The sequence below is a fragment of the Pongo abelii genome, chromosome 11 (assembly GCF_028885655.2).
Source record: "Pongo abelii isolate AG06213 chromosome 11, NHGRI_mPonAbe1-v2.0_pri, whole genome shotgun sequence".
In the NCBI taxonomy this organism is placed as follows: domain Eukaryota; kingdom Metazoa; phylum Chordata; class Mammalia; order Primates; family Hominidae; genus Pongo; species Pongo abelii.
The window spans coordinates 105799796-105823221 of NC_071996.2; the positions used below are offsets into that span (position 1 = coordinate 105799796).

At 41.0% G+C, this 23426-nt stretch overlaps 1 protein-coding gene and 1 pseudogene across 2 annotated transcripts in view; both read left to right on the forward strand.

The window, feature by feature from the left end:
- Window positions 1-23426, forward strand: part of BMPR2 (bone morphogenetic protein receptor type 2) — a 195677-nt gene that overhangs the window by 142313 nt on the left and 29938 nt on the right. For both annotated transcript variants that reach the window (XM_002812753.6, XM_063712969.1), the window contains exons 4-9: window positions 555-665; window positions 1707-1798; window positions 5680-5910; window positions 6964-7078; window positions 17383-17543; window positions 19179-19326. In XM_002812753.6, the coding sequence (XP_002812799.1) occupies window positions 555-665; window positions 1707-1798; window positions 5680-5910; window positions 6964-7078; window positions 17383-17543; window positions 19179-19326 (858 nt within the window). The remainder of the gene's footprint in view (window positions 1-554; window positions 666-1706; window positions 1799-5679; window positions 5911-6963; window positions 7079-17382; window positions 17544-19178; window positions 19327-23426) is intronic.
- On the forward strand, window positions 7101-11800 carry LOC129057853 (large ribosomal subunit protein uL13-like; annotated as a pseudogene).

Consider the following 23426-nt stretch of genomic DNA (forward strand, 5'->3'; position numbering starts at 1 on the left):
TTTGCTGTGTTGTCCAGGCTGGCCTTGACCTCGTGGCCTCAAGTGATCCTCCTGCAGCAGCCTCCCAAAATGTTGGGATTATAGGCATGAGCCACTGTGCCCAGCCAGATAATATATTGTTGACGTTGTATTAAGTACTTAGGCTACCATCTAAATCTTACAGCTAACTTGGGAAATACAGAGTACTATTTTTATAAATGAGGAAATTGAGGATTTAAAACCAAATGTGATTCTAAAACTATTAGATTCTAAGACTCTTAATATTATACTATCCTGTCTAATCTGTTTCATGGTATTGTTGATGTTTTAATAATTAGGAGCACACCTACTTGGTGTTTCAGTGTTCCAAATCTATACGGAATAGTCTGTATGATTAAAAAATATAATTTGTAATTATCACATTTATTACTAATTTTTTCTTTCATTTCCTTTGATGCAAAAACATTACTAATTTGATTATACATGGGTACAGCCTTTCTAAAGGGCAGTCTGTCAGTATGTAACAAAATACTTTTTAAAAAAATAATGACATTTCAAAATTTGTTTTCTTTTAGGTCCACCTCATTCATTTAACCGAGATGAGACAATAATCATTGCTTTGGCATCAGTCTCTGTATTAGCTGTTTTGATAGTTGCCTTATACTTTGGATACAGAATGTTGACAGGTAAAAATTACCATTTTTTGTCCTATCGTTTATTAAACATGCAATTTAATCAATTTATTTGCTCCTTTTAAATTCCGTATGTTAACAAAAATAGTCTCAAAGTTATGCAAAATACACCCAGCCTCAGTAGTATCACGTATGGACAGTATTGTTTCATTTAAATTATCAGTCACTACCCCTTTCCATGCCACTGGATTATTTTGAAGCAAATCACAGATATCATATATCTATAAATATTTAATTAGATATTATATATCTATAAATATTATCTTTACAAGAGCTTTATTTTATTTTATTTTATTTTATTTTGAGATGGAATCTCGCTGTTGCCCAGGTTGGAGTGCAGTGGCGTGATCTCGGCTCACTGCAGGCTCCGCCCCCTGGGGTTCACGCCATTCTCCTGCCTCAGCCTCCTGAGTAGCTGGGACTACAGGCGCCCACCTCCTCGCCTGGCTAATTTTTTTTATTTTTAGTAGAGATGGAGTTTCACTGTGTTAGCCAGGATGGTCTCGATCTCCTGACCTCATGATCCGCCCACCTCGGCCTCCCAAAGTGCTGGGATTACAGGCGTGAGCCACTGCGCCTGGCCAATACAGGAGCTTTAAGAACACATATCCATAATACCATTTTCACATCTGAAAAAATAACAGTAATTCCTCAGTATCATCAAATGTCAAGTTGGTTCTAATATACTTTAGGTTTGATGAATTGTTTAGGAAATCAGCATTCATTGATTCATTTGAATAACTTCTATACAATCTTCTTTAAAGTTTTTATAATATTGCTTAAGGTTTTAAACTTTTAAAGTAAGTCATCATGGAAGTGTCTCCCAGAATTTGGCTTTCATGCTATTCTGCATTCATCTTCATTTATAGGTGTTACCTAGTTTAGTAAATAGCTTTACTCCTATTGACATTAGGCATAAATCTTGCTGCTAATCTTTCTGCAGCTCTTCTTTTTAAGTGTAATATTATAAAAAGTGTAAAAAGATATTCATTTTAAGAAAACCATATATTAGTAACCTGTTTCCTGTTCCTATAGGAGACCGTAAACAAGGTCTTCACAGTATGAACATGATGGAGGCAGCAGCATCCGAACCCTCTCTTGACCTAGATAATCTGAAACTGTTGGAGGTAAGTTTGCCGTTAGATTATGGACTGTTGTTTCTACTGTGATACTAGACCTGGAACAGTGACTTCATTCAATCATTAAGACATTCATTCATTTATTTAACCCTTATTTACTAAATTACAATTTTTTGTCAAGGCCTATTCTAGGCACTGGGAACATAGGTGAACAATACAGATATGTCCTCTGGGGCTTCTATTTGAGTTGGGGAGTCTACAAACAGGTACAGGAATGTATAATATAATTGCAAGTAGTAGTAAGTGCTACGAAGAAAAGTACAGTGGATAAGAAAGTGATGAAAAGGGGGTTATTAAAGAAAATACGGGCCAGGCGCAGTGGCTCATGCCTGTAATCCCAGTACTTTGGGAGGCTGAAGCTGGTGGATCACCTGAGGTCGGGAGTTCAAGACCAGCCTGACCAACATGAAGAAACCCCGTCTCTGCTAAAAATACAAAATTAGCCAGGCATGGTGGTACATGCCTGTAATCCCAGCTACTCAGGAGGCTGAAGCAGGAGAATTGCTTGAACCCGGGAGGTGGAGGTTGCGGTGAGCCGAGATCGCACCATTGCACTCTAGCCTGGGCAACAAGAGCGAAACTCTGCCACAAAAAAAAAAAAAAGAAAGAAAAAGAAAATATGGCCAAGTGCAATGGCTCACGTCTGTAATCCCATCACTTTGGGAGGGCGAGGCAGGGGGATCACTTGAGGTCAGGAGTTCAAGACCAGCCTGGCCAACATGGTGAAACCCTATCTCTACTAAAATACAAAAATTAACTGGGAGTGGTGGCTCCTGCCTGTAGTCACAGCTGCTTGGGAGGCTGAGGCTAGCGAATTGCTTGAACCCAGAAGGTGGAGGTTGCAATGGCAATGAGCCAAGATCACGCCACTGCACTCTAGGTGACAGAGCAAGAATCCGTCTCAAAAAATAAAAAAGAAAAAGAAAATATATTTAGAAAGAGGTTGACCTTTGAGTACAGATTTGTACAGGGTATGAGAATAAAGACATGAAAGTTTGAGAAGAGTGTGCCACAAGGGATCCATAATAGACAACAAATAAATACTCCTTGTCTGCATATATTACATATTTTTATAGATACATAAGGCTCTTATATATAGAATTTAAGTTTCATTTGATGATATCTCAGAAGCTACATTAAAAGTGTTACCATGATGAGTGTTTCTATATTTATTGAGTGACTTGAAAACTATGGTCCCCAAACCAGAGACTATTAAATAATAGATATGATAGATTTGACTATATAAAAAATTATAAGAACTTTCTGTTTTGGGAGAGACATACCATAAACAAAGATAAAAGCCAAATTTGAAAAATAAATTTCAACATTTCAACATATAAGGGAAGACTTGATAAAGAACTGATATAAATCAAGATGAAAGAAACATTCTATAGCAAATGGACAAAAAGGCTGAGTGCTGTGACTCACACCTGTAATCCCAGCTCTTTTGGGAGGCCAAAGTGGGTGGATTGCTTGAGCCCAGGAGTTCAAGACAAGTCATGGGCAACATGGTGAAACCTCATTTATTTTGTAAAAAATACAAAAATTAGCTGGGTGTGGTGGCACATGCCTGTAGTCTCAGCTACTCGGGAGGCTGAGGCTGAAGGATCACTTGAGCCCAGGAGGTAGAGGTTGTGGTTAGCCTAGGTGACAGAGACACTGTCTCAAAAAAAAAAAAAAAAAGGACAAAAGATATTAACTGCCAATTCACAAAAGAAGTAAGTGTGGCTAAGAAATGTACAGTAAGATGTCCAGTTTACAAGGCTGAAAGAAATACTAGTTAACCCATGGGATTTTAGCCATGATTAAGTGATAGAAACACTTCCAAACATTGCTGAATTAACTATATATTGATATAACCTTTTTAAAGGACACTTTGTATAATTTTGACTTGGAAACAGTGTATGAAACACAACATATATCCTTAAATAAATGATGGTAAATCCCTAACCTGTTTTAATAAAAAGTAAAAGCAATCCCCAGAAGCCAAAAATAACGAGAATGGGTTACATTTTGCTGGTTCTTTGTGTGTTGAGTAATTTTTTTGTATTCCGGATATTGTGAATATTGTACTGTGGAACACTGGACTCAAAAATTAGCTGGGTATCATGGCACACGCCTGTAATCCTAGCTACCCAGGAGGCTGAGGCAGGAGAATCACTTGATCCCGGGAAACGGAGGTTGCAGTGAGCTGAGACCGTGCCACTGCACTCCAGCCTGAGCGAAAGAGCAAGACTGTCTCAATAAAAAAAAAAAAGATTTTGTTGTTGTTGTTGTTTTAGTAAGCAATAAACTTGGTTGAACACATACCACAAACCTGTCTGGGGCAGAAGTTCAAATCTCAGTTCAGTTATTTTATCTTTTTTTTTTTTTTTTTTTTTTTGAGATGGAGTCTTACTCTGTCATCCAGGCTGGAGTGCAAGGCACGGTCTGGGGTCACCGCAACCTCTGCCTCCCGGTTTCAAGTGATTCTCCAGCCTCAGCCTCTATATAGGGATCTTCATGCAAGTATTTAAGTCTCTACAAAAGTGACTACAGGCGTGTGCCACCACGCCCAGCTAATTTTTGTATTTCTAGTAGAGACGGGGTTTCACTGTGTTGGCCAGGCTGGTCTCAAACTCCTGACCTTGTGATCCACCCGCCTCAGCCTCCCAAAGTGCTGGGATTACAGGCGTGAGCCACCAAGCCCGGCCTCAGTTATTTTATCTTTAGCTGGAAACTCTCTTGTATATTCATTGGGTTTCCCTCTCTCTGAATTTCTCCTTTGTAGGGTTCTCCCCTCACTTTCTAGCAACTGTGACTGTCCAAAATATGTCCTGAGTTTCCCAAGGCCAGAACAATTTTCTGTTCTTTTTTCTTTTCTTTTTTTTTTTTTTGAGAAGGAGTCTCACTCGGTCACCCAGGCTGGAGTGCAGTGGCGCGATCTCGGCTCACTGCAAGCTCTGCCTCTCAGGTTCACGCCATTCTCCTGCCTCAGCCTCCTGAGTAAGTGGGACTACAGGTGCCCACCACCACGCCTGACTGTTTTTTTTTTTTTTTTTTTGTATTTTTTTAGTAGAGACGGGGTTTTACCGTGTTAGCCAGGATGGTCTCGATCTCCTGACCTCATGATCCACCCACCTTGGCCTCCCAAAGTGCTGGGATTACAGGCGTGAGCCACCGCGCCTGGCATCTTTTTTTTTTTTTTTTTTTTTTTTTTAATTGAGACAGTCTTGCTCTTTCGCCCAGGCTGGAGTGCAGTGGCGTGGTCTCAGCTCACTGCAACCTCCGTTTCCCGGGTTCAAGTGATTCTCCTGCCTCAGCCTCCTGAGTAGCTAGGATTATAGGCGTGTGCCATGATACCCGGCTAATTTTTGTATTTTTAGTAGAGACAGGGTTTCACCACTTTGGCCAGGCTGGTCTCGAACTCCTGACCTCAAGTATCTGCCCACCTCAGCCTCCCAAAGTGCTGGGATTACAGGCGTGAGCCACCACACCCAGCCTAGAATGATTTTCTTTAGCAATTTTAGTTCCACTGCACAGTGCTGATTTCAGCCTGCCCTCAGGCTAAAAGTCATAAAAATGGGTAGCTTGCCCCATGCCACTTTTTTCTCAAAGCCTTAATGCCTCTCAAGATCTATCTGCCTTTAGATCTTTTTTTTTTTTTTTAAATTTTGTCCAGCATTTATAAATGTTCTCTATGGGCAGGCTGGGTCTGGTAGGAGCTTCATCAGCCATACTAGAACAGAATTTATTAATTTCTTGATAATGGAATAAACTGTAAGCAACAGAGAGCTGTAGCATTCTGTTTAAATTTGTACTTTATTATTTAGTAAATTTGATTGTTCAATTGTGATATTAATACCTTGCTTTCTTTAAAACACTTGCAGCTGATTGGCCGAGGTCGATATGGAGCAGTATATAAAGGCTCCTTGGATGAGCGTCCAGTTGCTGTAAAAGTGTTTTCCTTTGCAAACCGTCAGAATTTTATCAACGAAAAGAACATTTACAGAGTGCCTTTGATGGAACATGACAACATTGCCCGCTTTATAGTTGGAGATGAGAGAGTCACTGCAGATGGACGCATGGAATATTTGCTTGTGATGGAGTATTATCCCAATGTAAGTTCTTCATAAAAAATAAACTGAGGCCAGGTGCGGTGGCTCATGCCTGTAATCCCAGCACTTTTGGAGGCTAAGGCAGGTAGATCACTTGAGGCCAGGAGTTCAGGACCAGCCTTGCCAACATGGCAAAACTCCCGTCTCTACTAAAAATACAAAAATTAGCCGGGTGTGATGGCGCACATATGTAATTCCAGCTACTTGGGAGGCTGAGGCATGAGAATTGCTTGAACCCGGTAGGCGGAGGTTGCAGGGAGCTGAGATTGTACAGCTGTACTCCAGCCTGGGCGACAGAGCAAGATGCAATCTCAAAAAATAAAAAAAAATAAACTGACATTTATATTAGTTGTTAATCAGACTTCAGAGATGACCACTGTATTACAGATAGAGCATTGCTGACTCACAAACTGGATTATTAATGGTCTGCAATGAAATAAGGATCTCACACCAGAATGTGAATCAACTAATTATACTGTTTGTTTCGCTGTCTCCTCTTTCTGTTTTTCTCTTTTTTATTTAATTTTTTGATAACAAATTTTTCAATGAAAGAAGCAGTACTTTGATTGACATTCATTCTGATGCAACATTCTTTTCTCATCAGCAACTGGTAATAGTTTGTAGATAAGCACTTTGAGTGGCACCAATACATACATGAATATATTTACAAAATCCTTTTGTTTTCTACTTATTAACCATAACAATATAATTTGTATTCATACTGGTGAATGATACACTTTTCTATCTTAATTTGATCAAAGAATTGTTTAAAAGGAAATAATCATTCATAATTTTTAATATTGGAGACATAAAAATTGATAATGTTTAAATTCCCCTTTCCATCCCTTCCTCTCCTCTCTACATACAGAAATGTCATACTAACTCTTTCAAGATTCTGAAATGTAGTAGTTCGTTAGATCTTCATGGAATCCTAGCCTATTTGCAAATTCTTTATAAGGATGCTAATTTACTCTTCATGTTAAAGTGAGTTAATTCTACCCTTTTTCTACCCTTTTTTTTTTTTTTTTTTTTTTTTGCATTTTTTCCTCTATATAGGGATCTTTATGCAAGTATTTAAGTCTCCACACAAGTGACTGGGTAAGCTCTTGCCGTCTTGCTCATTCTGTTACTAGAGGACTGGCTTATCTCCACACAGAATTACCACGAGGAGGTAAGATAGTCAATAGATGAAATTGACACTCATGTGGGTTCAAAATTCACAACAGGAAATTTTAATTATATCTTCAAAGTAAAAGTATAATTTATATTATCGGAGATTTATTATTAGTCAGTTGTTTGAAAGATTCAGCATGAAATGCATTTGAAATGTAACAGAAAGAGCTTTCCCATGCAGCTGCCAAGATGGCAGAGGGGCAGTCCTGGTGCTTGATAGCTGAGTAAAACTCCTGGGCTACCTGGAGGCTATCATGACCCAGCAGAGAAAGTAGTGGTCATGTCCTGTGAGGACATCAACATTTCTGGCAGTTTCTACAGAAACAAGTTAAAGTATCTAGCCTTCCTCTGCAAGCAGACAAACACCAACGCTTCCCAAGGACCCTACCATTTATGGGTCCCCAGCCACATCTTTTGGCAGACCACCTGCAGTAGGCTGCCCCACAAGACCAAGCAAGGCTAGGCTGCCCTAGATCACCTCAAGGTGTTTGATGGAATCCCCCTGCCATATGACAAGAAAAAGCAGATGGTGGTTTCTGCCACCCTCAAGGTTGTACGTCTGAAGCCTTGAAGAAAGTTTGCCTACCTGGGGCACTGGGCTCACAAGGTTGACTGGAAATACCAGGCAATGACAGCCAACATGGGGGAGAAGAGGAAGGTCTATTATCAGAAGATCTATTACCAGAAGAAAAACAGCTCATGAGGCAATGGGAAAAGGCCGAAAAGAACATAGAGAAGAACATTGACAAATACACGAAGTTCCTCAAGGCCCACAGACTCCTAGTCTGAGTCCAATAAAGACTGTTTATTCCTCATGCTTGTCCTGGCCTGCCCGTCCTCCATTGTTGCCATGGGGATGTAGGGGACCCAGAGGCAGCAGTCCAGGTGCCCTAGGCAGCTGGGACTTAACAAAGCTGGAGATAAGAGATGAATCTTAGTCACTGTCTTTCTATTAGGTTACTTTAAACAACTCTTAAGAGTTGTGCAGACATAATTTGTCTATGATGTACTTGTTTGCAAGAGGGTTTCATAAAATCATTAGTAAAAACAACCTGCTACTTCAGTTGGAATATTGGCAGCCTGGGCGCGATGGCTCATGCCTGTAACTCTAACACTTTGGGAGACCAAGGCAGGTGGATTGCTTGAGCTCAGGAGTTTGAGACCAGCCTGGGTAACATGGTGAAACCCTGTCTCTACAAAAAATATAAACATTAGCTGGACATGGTGGCATGCACCTGTAGTCCCAGCTACTTGGGAGGCTGAGCTGGGAGGATTGTTTGAGCCTGGGAGGTGAAGGTTCTAGTTAGCTGAAATCACACCACTGTATTCCAGCCTGGCTAACAGCTAGACTCTGTCTCAGAAAAAAAAAAAAAAAGCAAATGTGAACTGGAACACTAATTGAAGAGGTTCCCTACCTTGTGAATGGGGAATCTGTTTATATTTCCTACCTCGTCATATACTGTACTCTGCAGCTGTTAGGATGTGTGAAAATGCCTGTGGGGACAGTATGAGCCTGGTGTTGTACAGGGTATTTATGGATGTGTGTAGGCTAGGAAGATATGCAACCAAGGGATTACAGCCATTGCATTCTCTTCCCTGTACTTTGTGGTAAGAAACAAATAAATTAATTTTAAAGAAAAAAGAAATATAACAGGAAGAATAAGAGAAAGAACTTTGGCTGGCATGGTGACTCATGGCTGTACTCCCAACACTTTGAAAGGCAAAGTGGATCTCAAGGATCACTTGAGCACAGGAGTTTGAGACCAGCATGGGCAACAAAGTGGGACCCTTTCTCTACAAAATATAAAAAAGTTAGCCAGATGTGGTGACATGCGCACATAATCTGAGCTACTTGGATGGCTGAGGTGGGAGGACTGCTTGAGTCCAGGAGGTCTAGGCTGTAGTGAGCTGTGTTCACCCCACTGCACTCCAGCCTGAGTGACAGAGTGAGACCCTGTCTCAAAAAACAAAAAAAAAAAAAACAAAGAAAAAGAACTTCAAGACTTACAGGGGTCATTAAGAATTTAATTCTTGGCTGGGCACGGTGGCTAACGCCTGTAATCCCAGCACTTTGGGAGGCCGAGGCGGGCGGATCACAAGGTCAGAAGTTTGAGACCAGCCTGACCAATATGGTGAAACCCCGTCTATACTAAAAATACAAAAAATTAGCCAGGCATGGTGGCATGCTCCTGTATTCCCAGCTACTGAGGAGGCTGAGGCAGGAGAATCGTTTGAACCTGGGAGGCAGAGTTTGCAATGAGCCGAGGTCATGCCACTGCACTCCAGCCTGGGTGACAGAGTGAGACTCCCTCTCAAAAAAAAAAAAAAAAAAAAGAAATTCTTGTCCATTAATAATTTCTGAGTTGGGTGCAGTGACTCACATCTATAATCCCAACACTTTGGGAGGCCGAGGCAGGAGGACTGCTTGAGCCCAAGGGTTCAAAACCAGCCTAGACAACATAGTCAGACCCCCATCTCTACAAAAAAGTTTTAATCAGCTGGAGGTGGTGGCACACACCTGTGGTCCCACCTACTCAGGAGGCTGAGGTGGGAGGATAGCTTGAGCCTAGGAATTCTAGATTGCAATGAGCTATGATCATGCCACTGCACTTCAGCCTGGGTGACAGTGAGACACTGTCTCAAAAAAAAAAAGAAAAATGAATTCCTTTTCATACTCTGAACATTCTTCCTCCAAGATATACATGCAAGCATACTTAGAAAATGTTCTTTTCCAAAGATACTATCCACGGAGTAAACAACCTACAAATGAGAGAAAATATTTGCAAACTGCACATCCAACAAAGGTCTAATATCCAGAGTGTATAAGGAATTTAAACAATTGAACAAGCAAAAAACAAATAGCCAAATTGAAAAGTGGACAAATGACATGAATAGACACTTCCCAAAAGATGACATACAAGCAGCCAACAAATATATGAAAAAATGCTCCATATCACTAATCATCAGAGAAATGCAAATCAAAACCACAATGATATATACCATCTTACAACAGTCGGAATGGCTGTTAATGAAAAGTCAAAAAACAACGGATGCTGTTGAGCCTGGAGAAAGGGGAACACTTATACATTATTGGTGGGAGTATAAATTAGTTCAGCCACTGTGGAAAGTAGTTTGGAGATTCCTCAAAGAACTTTAAACAGAACTACCATTTGACCCAGCAATCCCATTACTGGGTATATATCCAAAAGAAAACAAATAATTCTACCAGAAAGACACAGGTCTTCTGTTTTTCACAGCACTATCCACAATAGCAAAGATATGGAATCAACCTACTTGCCCATCAGTAGTGGACTGGATATAAAAAAATGTGTTAAATGGCCGGTCGTGGTGGATTACGCCTGTAATCCCAGCACTTTGGGAGGCTGAGGTGGGCAGATCACCTGAGGTTGGGAGTTCAAGACCAGCCTGAGTCAACATGGAGAAACCCCATCTCTACTAAAAATACAAAATTAGCCGGGGGTGGTGGTGCATGCCTGTAATCCCAGCTACTCGGGAGGCTGAGGCAGGAGAATCTCTTGAACCCGGGAGGCAGAGGTTGCGGTGAGCCAAGATTGTGCCATTGCACTCCAGCCTGGGCAGCAAGAGTGAAACTCCATCTCAAAAAGAAAAAAGAAAAAATGTGTTACATATACACCATCGAATACTACACAGCCATAAAAATGAATGAAATCATATCCTTTGCAGCAACATGGATGGAGCTGGAGTAGGTTATGCTAAGCAGGAACAGAAAACCAAATACCACATTTTCTCACTTTATAAGTGGGACATAAACATCGGGTACTCATGGACATGAAGATGACAGCAGTAGAAACTAGGGACTACTAGAGTGGGGAGAGAGGGAGAGGGGCAAGAGCTAAAAAACTAACTGTCGGGGCCGGACGCGGTGGCTCATGCCTGTAATCCCAGCACTTTGAGGGGCTGAGGCGGGCGGATCACGAGGTCAGGAGATCAAGACCATCCTGGCTAACACAGTGAAACCCTATCTCTACTAAAAATACAAAAAATTAGCCGGGTGTGGTGGTGGGCGCCTGTAGTCCCAGCTACTCGGGAGGCTGAGGCAGGAGAATGGCATGAACCCAGTAGGCGGAGCTTGCAGTGAGCCGAGATCGCGCCACTGCACTCCAGCCTGGGCGACAGAGCAAGACTCTGTCTCAAAAAAAAACAAAACAAAACAAAACAAAACACAACTACCTGTTGGGTACTATGCTCATTACATGAATAACAGGATCATTTGTACCTCAGACCTCAGCATCATACTATAAACCCAGATAACAAACTTGCACATGTACCCCTGAGTTTAAAATAAAAGAGGCCAGGTACCATGGCTCACACCTGAAATCCCAACACTTTGGGAGGCTGAGACGGGCAGAGAGCAACATGGTGAAACCCTGTGTCTACAATAGCCAGGCATAGTAGCATGCATCTCAGGAAGGTAAGGTGAAAAGATTGTTTGAGCCTGGGGGGCGGAGGTTACAGTGAGCCAAGATCTGGCCACTGCACTCCAGCCTGGGTAACAGACCAAGACTGTGTCTGAAAAATAAATAAGGCTAGGCGCGGTGGCTCACGCCTGTAATCCCAACACTTTGGGAGGCCAAGGCAGGTGGATCACGTGAGGTCAGGAGTTCGAGACCAGCCTGGCCAACATGGTGAAACCTCATCTCTACTAAAAATATCAAAAAAAAAAAAAAATTAGCCAGGCCTGGTGGCAGGTGCCTGTAATCCCAGGTGCTCGGGAGGCTGAGGCAGGAGAATCAACAAGAGCGAAACTCCATCTCAGAAAAGTAAATAAATAAAAGAAAAAAATGTTCTTTTGATTCTAGGGCATTTTCAGACTTTATAAAGCCCATTTATGGACCTTAGGTTAAGAACCTCTTAGCTAGGCTATATTATATTTTCCTTGTATTAATTTTGTTTAAGTGAACTACAATGCATCATTAATTTTTTTAATTTTTAATTTTTGTGGGTACATAGTAGTGTATATATTTATGAGGTACATGAGTTTTGTTGTTGTTGTTTTTTGATTTTTTGAGATGAGTCTCACTCTGTTCCCCAGGCTGGAGTGCAATGGTGCAATCTCAGTTCACTGCAACCTCTGCCTCCCTGGTTCAAGCAATTCTCCTGCCTCAGCCTCCCAAGTATTACAGGCATGTGTCCAGCTAATTTTTGTATTTTTAGTAGAGATGGGGTTTCATCATGTTGGCCAAGATGGTCTCGATCTCCTGACCTTAGGTGATCCGCCCACCTCCGCCTCCCAAAGTGCTGGGGTGACAGGCATGAGCCAGCGCACCTGGCTGGCTTTCATTTTCAAAGTCACCTCATTGTCCATCATGCCAGTCAGCAGGGAAAAGTAAGGGAAGGTAATAGGAACTGTCCCTTTCTGTCTCCAGAAGTCCCACTCCTATGCTTGTTTGTTTCCCAGAACCTAGTCCACACTTAGCTCCAAAAGAGGCTGGGAATATAGTTGTTGATGTTGTTGTTTCCTGCTTGCATGGCTGCCTTAAATAATATTGGGTTCTGTTACTAGGTAGGAAGAAAAAAATACATTGTGGGGATCAGCCTTTGCTCGTGTTTCAGAGCTATGTAGTTATATTCTTTGTCGTAACTGTGGTCTTCCTCACCTTTCATGCATATTTTTACTAGTTGTTCAGAGCATCTTTTTTTTTTTTTTTTTTTTTGAGACGGAGTTTAGCTCTTGCTGCTCAGGCTGGAGTGCGATGGCGCGATCTCAGCTCACTGCAACCTCCGCCTCCCGGGTTCAAGCAATTCTCCTGCCTCAGCCTCCCGAGTAGCTGGGATTACAGGCATGCACCACCACGCCCAGCTAATTTTGTATTTTTAGTAGAGATGGGGTTTCTCCATGTTGACTCAGGCTGGTCTTGAACTCCCAACCTCAGGTGATCCGCCCGCCTCAGCCTCCCAAAGTGCTAGGATTACAGATGTGAGCCACAGCGCCCAGCCTGGAGCATCTCTTTAATACGTTTGCTTTCTCACTTTGTTTCAATATACACCTCACCTCATAGACACCCCAAAGTTAGCTTTGCTATAATTGTGTCTTTGTGCTTTCTTCTACCCTCATCCCTTGCTACATTTCCTTGTCATATTGTAGCCCTGACATTATTTTTTCAGTCTCTCTGACATCTTTAGTGAAGAGAACTTTAATATATCAGTTTCTTATATCTTTGTTTCATTGTATATTAGCATGGATCATCTTTTCTAGCTGATGCTTCATGTATAAATAATTTCTCCTGAATAATTTATCAGTTCATTTGTCTTGACATCTTGCTTCTCCTAAATACAGAATTTTCCAAAGTATTGCCTGTGTCAGCAACTTGATGCACTTGCTGTAGTGCTTTAGCACATTAACCATTGGTCTGTGTCCACTTAGCTCTTAAATATTATACTGCCTTTAAAAAGTTGGCTTAGCACAGAACTTAAAAGACCATCCTAATCTCCCTTTTCAAGGCTTGCATAATTTAGCAAGGTTTCAAGTCAAATGTAGGCTGAAAAGAATGATTGCCATCAGATGTAAGTTTTATTTAAACAGAGCTGTTACTCTGAAACATTAGCTAATGTTACCACTAAATAAGGGTAATACTTACCTTTTTAAAAACTAAGTACATAGATGCTGCTGTTGCATATAAATATAGTAGCTATTTGAATTTATGGGATTTTTTTTTTTTTTTGGAGTCTCACTCTGTTGCCCAGGGTGGAGGGCAATGGCATAATCTCGGCTCACTGCAACCTCCGCCTCCTGGATTCAAGCGATTCTCCTGCCTCAGCCTCCCAAGTAGCTGGGATTACAGACGCCCACCACCATGCCGGTCTAATTTTTTGTATTTTAGTAGAGACAAGGTTTCACCATGTTGGCCAGGGTGGTCTCAAACTCCTGACCTCAGGTGATCCACCTGCCTTGGCCTCCAAAAGAGCTGGGATTACAGGCATGAGCCACTGTGCCTGCCCAGAATTTATGTTTTTTACCTGATTATTTAAAAAATATTCCCTGGCCGAATGCAGTGTCTCAAGGCTGTAATCCCAGCACTTTGGGAGGCCGAGGTGGGTGGATCACGAGGTCAAGAAATCGAAACCATTCCGGCCAACACGTGAAACCCTGTCTCTACTAAAAATACAAAAAAAATTAGCTGGGCGTGGTGGCGTGCGCCTGTAGTCCCAGCTACTCGGTAGGCCGAGGCAGGAGAATCGCTTGAACCTGGGAGGCAGAGGTTGCAGTGAGCTGAGATTGCCGCCACTGCACTCCAGCCTGGGCGATGGAGCGAGACTCCATCTCAAAAAATAAAAAAATAAAAAAATAAATAAATAATATTCCCAAGTACAGATGTTTCTTGACTTACAATGGGATTACATCCCAATGAACTGATTATAAATTGGCTGGGCATGGTAGTTCATCCCTGTAATCCCAGCACTTTAGGAGGCTGAGGCAGGAGAATCAAACTCCTGAGCTCAGAAGTTTGAGACCAGCCTCGGCAACATAGTGAGACCCCGTCTCTACAAAAATAAAAGAAATTAGCTGGCTGTGGTGGCATGCACCTGTAGTCCCAGCTATTTAGGAGGCTGAGGTGGGAGGATTGCCTGAGCCCAGGAGGTCGAGACTGCAGTGAGCCAAGATCATGCCACTGCACTCCAACCTGAGCAATAGAGCGAGACCCAGTTTTATTTATTTATTTATTTATTTTTGAGATGGAGTCTCGTTCTGTCACCCAGGCTGGAGTGCAGTGGCGCGATCTCCGCTCACTGCAAGCTCCGCCTCTCGGCTTCATGCCATTCTCCTGCCTCAGCCTCCAGAGCAGCTGGGACTACAGGTGCCCACGACCACGCCCAGCTGATTTTTTGTATTTTTAGTAGAGACGGGGTTTCACCATGTTGGCCAGGATGGTCTCGATCTCCTGACCTCGTGATCTACCTGCCTCAGCCTCCCCAAGTGCTGGGATTACAGGTGTGAGCCACCACGCCTGGCCAGAGACCCTGTTTTAAAAAAATGAAAGAAAAGAAAAAAAAATCATAAGTTAGAAATATTGTAAGTTGAAAATGCATTTAATACATTTAACCTACTGAACATCATAGCTTAGCCTAAACTATCTTAAATATGCTCAGAACACTTATATTAGCCTACAGTTGGCCAAATCATCCAATACAAAGTCTACTTTATAAAAAAGGATTGAATATCTCATGTGATTTATTGAACACTGTTCTGAAAGTGAAAAAAAGGAATGAAGTATGGTTTCTACTGATTGTTTACTGCTTTCCTACCACTGTAAAGTTGAGAAATCATAAATCAAACCATCTGTAAGTGAAAGATCATCTGTATGCCTATACTATACTATTTTTACTTGAAGTGCTCTTTCACTGAATTCTATTCTTCCCAGCATATTCAGATATAACTTTGTTATTTAGAGTAGAAATTTGGTAGTAAGGAATTATACTGTTATTACTTATTCAGCTGTTTGTTGCTTCTGAATAAGGAAGAATTGAACCTATTTATTTATTTATTTGTAATAAGATCTCCCTATGAATTTTTTCCATATTATAATAGCAACGCATGCTTATTACCAAAGAAATATCTGACCAAAAAAATAGATATAGACAACTCAGACTTCACCAGAAAATTACTGTTAAATAGTTTGTATATAGTCTTTCATGTCCTTGGGAGGGCAGGGGGATAGCACTGGTAATATATATGTATAAATATCCATAGATTGACTATTTTTGGTCAGGTTTTAAAAATACATATAACTAATATCTTGTTGTGCTTTCCTTTGAGATATTTGCCTACTGCAGTGTTCTGCCCAGGGCAAAATTATTGTATGTTCTACCCTCCCTCCACACCCAAATAAAGAAAATTAAAATGAGTACAGAGGGGAGTTTAAAAGGGAAAACTTCTCTCAAAAAGGCAGTCTATAGTTCTACCCATTGATTTGGTATTATTATATAAATATATTCCAATGTTTCCATGAGTTTTCCTATATAAATATTAGCTCAAGATTGTACGACATATACTTATGTTGTGGCTTTATCCAGAGTAAGAAATGCAGCTCTTGCAGGAATTGTGTAGGAGCCAAGTTAATACAAGCTTTGGAAGACTGGAGAACAGGAAGTGGGTAAGGGAGGAAATGAGAAAGAAATCAACTCTTAGGTGAAGAAATTGGTAACTCCTATTTTTTCTTCAAATTGTACTGTTGCTTAATTTTTTTACATCAAGGATTATTATTATTATCTATAGTTTCATTATTGGTGAAATTGCATTTGAATGCTCGTTAATGAGAGTAATACATCTGAATACTGAGTCTATTTGTGCCAAAATACAAATCCTCAGTAAATGTATTGACTTTGTTCTGATTGCTCTGTTTTTCTCTATACCTAAGCAGATATTTTAAATTTCAGAAATTGTGCTATAGAATTTTTTTTCAGTTCCAGAGCTATGGTTTTATTTAATACAAGGTTTATATAAGATTTCCTTATAGAGAAGAAAAATATAATATACTTATATTTGGTGAGAGGCTTAGGTTAGATTCATTCTTTCAGTCAGCAATCATTTACTGGGTGTCTACTCAGTGCCAAGCCTTTTAAAGTCAGGTAAAAGATGTTCTCTTTCTGCCTTCGTGGAGCCTGTAGTCCTATGATAAGGATAAAAAAGCAATAGAAGGAGCATAACACTACTTTGCTTCTGTAAAATCAGAAAAACAAGTTTTCATATCTTGGTGAGAGATACCACTTCCTCCACTTGTTTTTCCAAACCATTGTAAAACTATTTCTGGTTAGATTTGAAAAGCTGAGGTGGGCTTAGAGATATGGCTAAACCTCAGGGCAGAACTGGAATGTGCTGTCACAGATTTGATCTGTTAAGCCATAGGAGAGCAGTTTAAGATTTACGTTAAAATTTTGGAGCTCCATTAGTTTTTCACTGATACTTATTTTAGACAAGCAGACTTTTTTTTTTGATGTTTATACCAAATATTCCTTTCTGTATTGCCTCCTTTTACAGCCCTATACTATAAATGAAGAGAAAAAACAAGTGCGTGTTAGAATCTGAAGCGGCAGCATGTTTGTTAGTTTTAGTTAATGTTTAACTATACATGCAACAGGAGTTATATTATAAAATATATTAGAAAATAGTGATGAGTGTGAGTTGAAATTTCGATTTCTCTTTTTTTGTTATTAGAAAATTAGTGGGCAGAAAAATAACACTACTTCTATATTTATGTATGTTCATTTCATGATCAATAGTCCCTTTTACTCATTGATAAATATTTGAAATTATCCAAACAGATCATTATAAACCTGCAATTTCCCATCGAGATTTAAACAGCAGAAATGTCCTAGTGAAAAATGATGGAACCTGTGTTATTAGTGACTTTGGACTGTCCATGAGGCTGACTGGAAATAGACTGGTGCGCCCAGGGGAGGAAGATAATGCAGCCATAAGCGAGGTGAGTGTATACAAAAGGTATCACACTGATGTACTTTGAAATGATAATGAATTTAATTAAAACATCTACTGGCCAGGTGTGGTGGCTCACGCCTGTAATCCCAGCACTTTGGTAGGCCCAGGCGGGTGTATCACCTGAGGTCAGGAGTTCGAGACCAGTTTGGCCAACATGGTGAAACCCCGTCTCTACTAAAAATACAAAAATTAGCCGGGCGCAGTGGCACGCACCTGTAATCCCAGCTACTCGGGAGTCTGAGGCAAGAGAATCGCTTGAACCCAGGAGGCGGAAGTTGCAGTGAGCTGAGATTGTGCCACTGCACTCCATCCTGGGTGACAGAGTGAGACTCAGGACAATTATCCTCATATACTGCCAATTATAGAATACTAGGAATTACAAAATTAGGAAATATAAAAGACATCTCATAAAGGCCTTTGTAAAGTTCATCAGTTTATTTTGGAACTCACTGCCATTCCAAGTCATTTTTACAAGCATTAGGAACAAATTTGTAGGAACTGATTTTTGAGGCAAGGGTAAATAAAGTTACCAAGTTTAAGATAACACAGTCCACCTTCTGGTAATCACTATTACAGTGTGGAACATATCCTTCCCAACTTTGTTCTCTGCATTCATATATACTTGTCTGTGCACAACATATATGTATTTTTGTGATTTTAAAAATTTATTTATTTATTTATTTTGAGATGGAGTTTCACTTTTGTTGCCCAGGCTGGAGTGCAATGGTGCAATCTCAGCCCACTGCAACCTCTGCCTCCCAGGTTGAAGCAATTCTCCTGCCTCAGCCTCCTGAGTAGCTGGGATTATAGGCATGTACCACCATGCCCGGCTAATTTTTGTATTTTTAGTAGATACGAGGTTTCTCCATGTTAGTCAGGGTGGTCTTGAACTCCTGACCTTAGGTGATCCACCCGCCTTGGCCTCCCAAAGTGCTGCAATTACAATTGTGAGCCACCACGCCCAGCTGTTTTTTTTTTGTTTGTTTGTTTTTTTGAGACGAAGTCTCTCTCTGTCGCCCAGGCTGGAGTGCAGTGGCGTGATCATGGCTCACTGCAAGCTCCACCTCCCGGGTTCACGCCATTCTCCTGCCTCAGCCTCCTGAGTAGCTGGGACTACAGGCACCCACCACCATGCCTGGCTAATTTTTTATATTTTTTTAGTAGAGACGGGGTTTCACCGTGTTAGCCAGGATGGTCTCGATCTCCTGACCTTGAGATCCGCCCACCTCGGCCTCCCAAAGTGCTAGGATTACAGACGTGAGCCACTGCACCCAGCCACCCAGCTGTATTTTTGTGAATTTTAAAAAATATTAAGTTGTATACATATTGTTTTGCAATTTTCTCACTGTATCTTATAGATTATTTATGTTGATATACATAGGAAAGTCTAGCTCATTCTTTTTGATTGATTAATAGTATTCACTAAAATGGATTTACCACTGTTTAATTATTCAGGAAGGGCATTTTATAGGTAAAAAATAAGTTATAGAAAGGTTTAATGACATGGTTAGGGTCAAATAACATTGACATGACTAAGATTTACATATAACTTCTGATCTAATGTCTGTTCTTCAGAATATGCTACATTCTCTCTCTAAAAAATATCACTCTAATTTATCAGGTTGGCACTATCAGATATATGGCACCAGAAGTGCTAGAAGGAGCTGTGAACTTGAGGGACTGTGAATCAGCTTTGAAACAAGTAGACATGTATGCTCTTGGACTAATCTATTGGGAGATATTTATGAGATGTACAGACCTCTTCCCAGGTAAAAACTACTGTCAAAAGTTGATATTTTTTGAAGTGAAGCAGTTATATCTTCTTTCTCTACCTATAGTACCTAACTCAACTTTTATGTAAGAATCTTTTTACTTTCGTTTAAACCTTTAGTTCATTGCTATCTAGTGTTTAGAAACATTATTAGCAGCAGGATGCAAATGAGGAATTTTTTTTTAGAGTACTCCAGGTTTTCATCTGAGTGCAATTTAATTAATTGCCAGTAATAGCTTATCTAATTGTATTTTGTTTGGTCTCTGATTGCTTTAGCAGTCAACATTTTCCTTATGCACCATCTGAGTGTTTGAGACAAGGTACACTTAGGATGTTTCCTGAGTTGAACCTATAAGGAATTAGAAGCAATGAATTATTTGTAAACACTTTTTCCTTTTCTTTTTTTTTCATGCTCCGTTTCTTCCTTCCTTCCTTCCTCTTCTCCTCTCACCTTATCTCCTTCCCTTCCTCCTCTTTTCTCTTTTTCCTTCCTTTCAATGAAGGAATACTCATTGGCCAGGTGCGGTGGCTCATGCCTGTAATCCCAGCACTTTGTGAGGCCGAGGCTTGCGGATCACCTGAGGTCAGGAGTTCGAGACCAACCCGACCAATATGGTGAAACCCCGTCTCTACTAAAAATACAAAAATTAGCCAGGTGTGGTGGCATGCACCTGTAATCCCAGCTGCTCGGGAGGCTGAGATAGGATAATCACTTGAACCTGGGAAGCAGAGGTTGCAGTGAGCCAAGATCTCGCCGTTGCACCCCAGCCTGGGCAACAAGAGCAAAACTCTGTCTCAAAAAAATAAAAAAAGGCCTGGTGCGGTGGCTCACACCTGTAATCCCAGCACTTTGGGAGGCCAAGGCGGGCGGATCACGAGGTCAGGAGTTCGAGACCAGCCTGGCCAATATGGTGAAACCCCATCTCTACTAAAAATACAAAAATTAGCCAAGCGTGGTGGCGAGCACCTGTAGTCCCAGCTACTCGGGAGGCTGGGGCAGAGGAATTGCTTGAACCCAGTAGGCGGAGGTTGCAGTGAGCCGAGATCACGCCATGGCGCTCCAGCCTGGGTAACAGAGCAAGACTCCGTCTCAAAAAAAGAGAAAGAATACTCATTTAAGTGAATGTTTGAGGCTTACTTGAAATAGCCAAATGAATTTATAGTTTTCCCTTCTTAGGGATTACATCATTGTAGTATCATCTAAAAACTTTAACTATAAATCTGGCATTGCATTCTTCTAGGTGCTATACAGATGATTTGATCTGTGTGGCCACTGTCTTTTAGGAGTAACACCATTAAAAGCATAGAAAAAGGAACTAGCATTGGACAAATTTATGAAATAGAGCTATTTAATTTAAAAAGATTAATAGTGGAGTTGAATTGTTTGGCTTTAAAGACATTAGGCATTACACATTAGTTTATATATATCAAGTGTGTGTGTATATATATGTATACACACACATGTATGTATCAAGTGTGTATGTGTCTATATATATAATTTTATATATATATATCAAGTGTCTCTGTGTGTGTATATATGTATGTATACACACACACTTGATATATATATATATAAAATTATATATATATATATATAAAATTATATATATATATATATATATATATATATATATAATTTTTTTAAGAGACAGAGCCTCACTCTGTCTCCTAGGCTGGAGTGCAGTGGTGTGATCACAGCTCACTGCAGCCTTGATCTCCCCAGGCTCAGGTGATTCTCCCACCTCAGCCTCTGAGTAGCTGGGGCTACAGGCATGCACCACCAAGCCTGGTTCATTTTTGTATTTTTTTGTAGAGACAAGGTTTCACCATGTTGCTCAGGCTGGTCTCAAACTCCTGGGCTCAAGTGATCCACCCACTTCAGCCTCCAAAAGTGCCTGGATTACAGGAGTGAGCCACCGCACCAGGCCAAACATTAGTTTGTAATTCAAAAATATAATGAAATAAATCAGTGATTATTAGATTAAGTACAGGTCAATCAGTTATCTAGAAGTATATTTTCTAGTTAATTAAAAGTACAGAGATTCAACTGAGGCATTTTTCTGAAAATAGCAGTAATTGCAGTAGTATCAACAAGTACTTTTTTTGGCCGGGTGCGGTGGCTCACGCCTGTAATCCCAGCACTTTAGGAGGCCGAGGCAGGTGGATCACCTGAGGTCAGGAGTTCGAGACCAGCCTGACCAACATGGTGAAACCCTGTCTCTACTAAAAATACAAAATTAACTGGGTGTGGTGGCACATGCCTGTAATCCCAGCTACTTGGGAGGCTGAGGCAGGAGAATCGCTTGAACCCGGGAGGCAGAGGTTGCAATGCTGACACTGCACCATTGCACTCCAGCCTGGGCAACAAGAGTGAAACTCGGTCTCAAAAAAAAAAAAAAAAAAAACCAAGTACTTTTTTTGTTTTGTTTTTAAGAGGCAGGGTCTCACTCTTGCCCAGGCCGGAGTGCAGTAGTGCAATCATAGCTCACTGCAGCCCTAAACTCTTGGGCTCAAGCAGTCCTCCCGCTCAGCCTCCTGAGTAGCTAGGACTACAGGTGCATGCCACCACGCCCGGCTAATATTTTATTTTTTGTCGAGACAGAGTTTTGCTGTGTTGCCCAGGCTGGCCTCTAACTCCTGGGCTCAAGTGATCCTCCTGCCTCGGCCTCCCAAAATGCTGCAATTTGCAGGCATGAGCCACCACACCCAAACCCACAAGTACTGTATTATCAGAACTTTGACCACAGTTTGGTAATTTCTTTGTTAATAGTCTCATGTAGGATTTTTGTTTTAGAAGCATGTCTGACTGAAATGATTTTTTCATCAGATTAGTACACTGCTACAAGCAATATATTTTGAAAAACTACTGTGTTCAAAGAATGACTATTGCTTTCGATCTGATAAATAATAAAGAATGATATAAAATGTTTGAACAGGGAAAGGCAATTAAATCTTGTTTTCATAAGATTATTTTAGCAAATATGTAGAATTAATTAAAATAGAAATAGAACTAGAAGGGACTTAAAAAGGAAAAAGAAATGGAGAGTTACTGTTTAATGGGTACAGAGTTTCAGTTTGGGAAGATAGAAACGGTTCTAGAAATGGATAGTAGTAATGGTTGTACAATAGTGTGAATGTACTTAACACCACAGAATGGTACACTTAAAAATGGTTAAAATAGTCAGTTTTATGTTATGTATGTTCTACCACAATAAAAAAAAATAAAGGAATAAGAAGAGAGTTGCTTTAAAATACCCTGTAATCCTGGATATGGAAATGGAGAGAGGCAAATCTGGGAGAAAATGCAGAGAAGAAATCTGTACTTGTGGTTATCTATTAAAAGAATGAGATTCAGGCCAGGCTTGGCTCACGCCTGCAAACCCAGCACTTTAGGAGGCTGAGAGGGGGCAGATCTCCAGGTCAGCAGTTCGAGACCAGCCTGGCCAGCATGGTGAAACCCCGCTCTACTACAAATACAAAAATTAGACAGGTGCAGTGGCGCACGCCTGTAATCCCAGCTACTCAGGAGGCTGAGGCAGGAGAACCACCTGAACCTGGGAGGCAGAGGTTGCAGTGAGCCGAGATTGCGCCACTGCACTCCAGCCTGGGTGACAGAACGAGACTCCATGTCAAAAAATAAAAAGAATGGGGTTCAAAGGAATTGAGAAATATTCAGAGGTTGGCTGGGCACGGTGGCTCAGGCCTGTAATCCTAGCACTTTGGGAGGCTGAGGTGGGTGGATCATTTGAGGTCAGGAGTTCAAAATCAGCCTGGCCAACATGGTGAAAGCCTATCTCTATTAAAAATATTTAAAAATTAGCTGGTCGTGGTGGCAGGCACCTGTAATTCCAGCTACTTGGGAGGCTGAGGCAGGAGAACTGCTTGAACTAGGGAGGCGGAGGTTGCAGTGAGCTGAGATTGCTGCCATTGCACTCCATCCTGGGCAACAGAGCGAGACTCCATCTCTTAAAAAAAAAAAGAAGGAACTATTCAGAGGTCTAAAAACACAGTGAGGGTGGGCCAGGCACAGTGGCTCATGCCTGTAATCCCAGCACTTTGGGAGGCCAAGGCTAGTGAATCACCTGAGGTCAGGAGTTC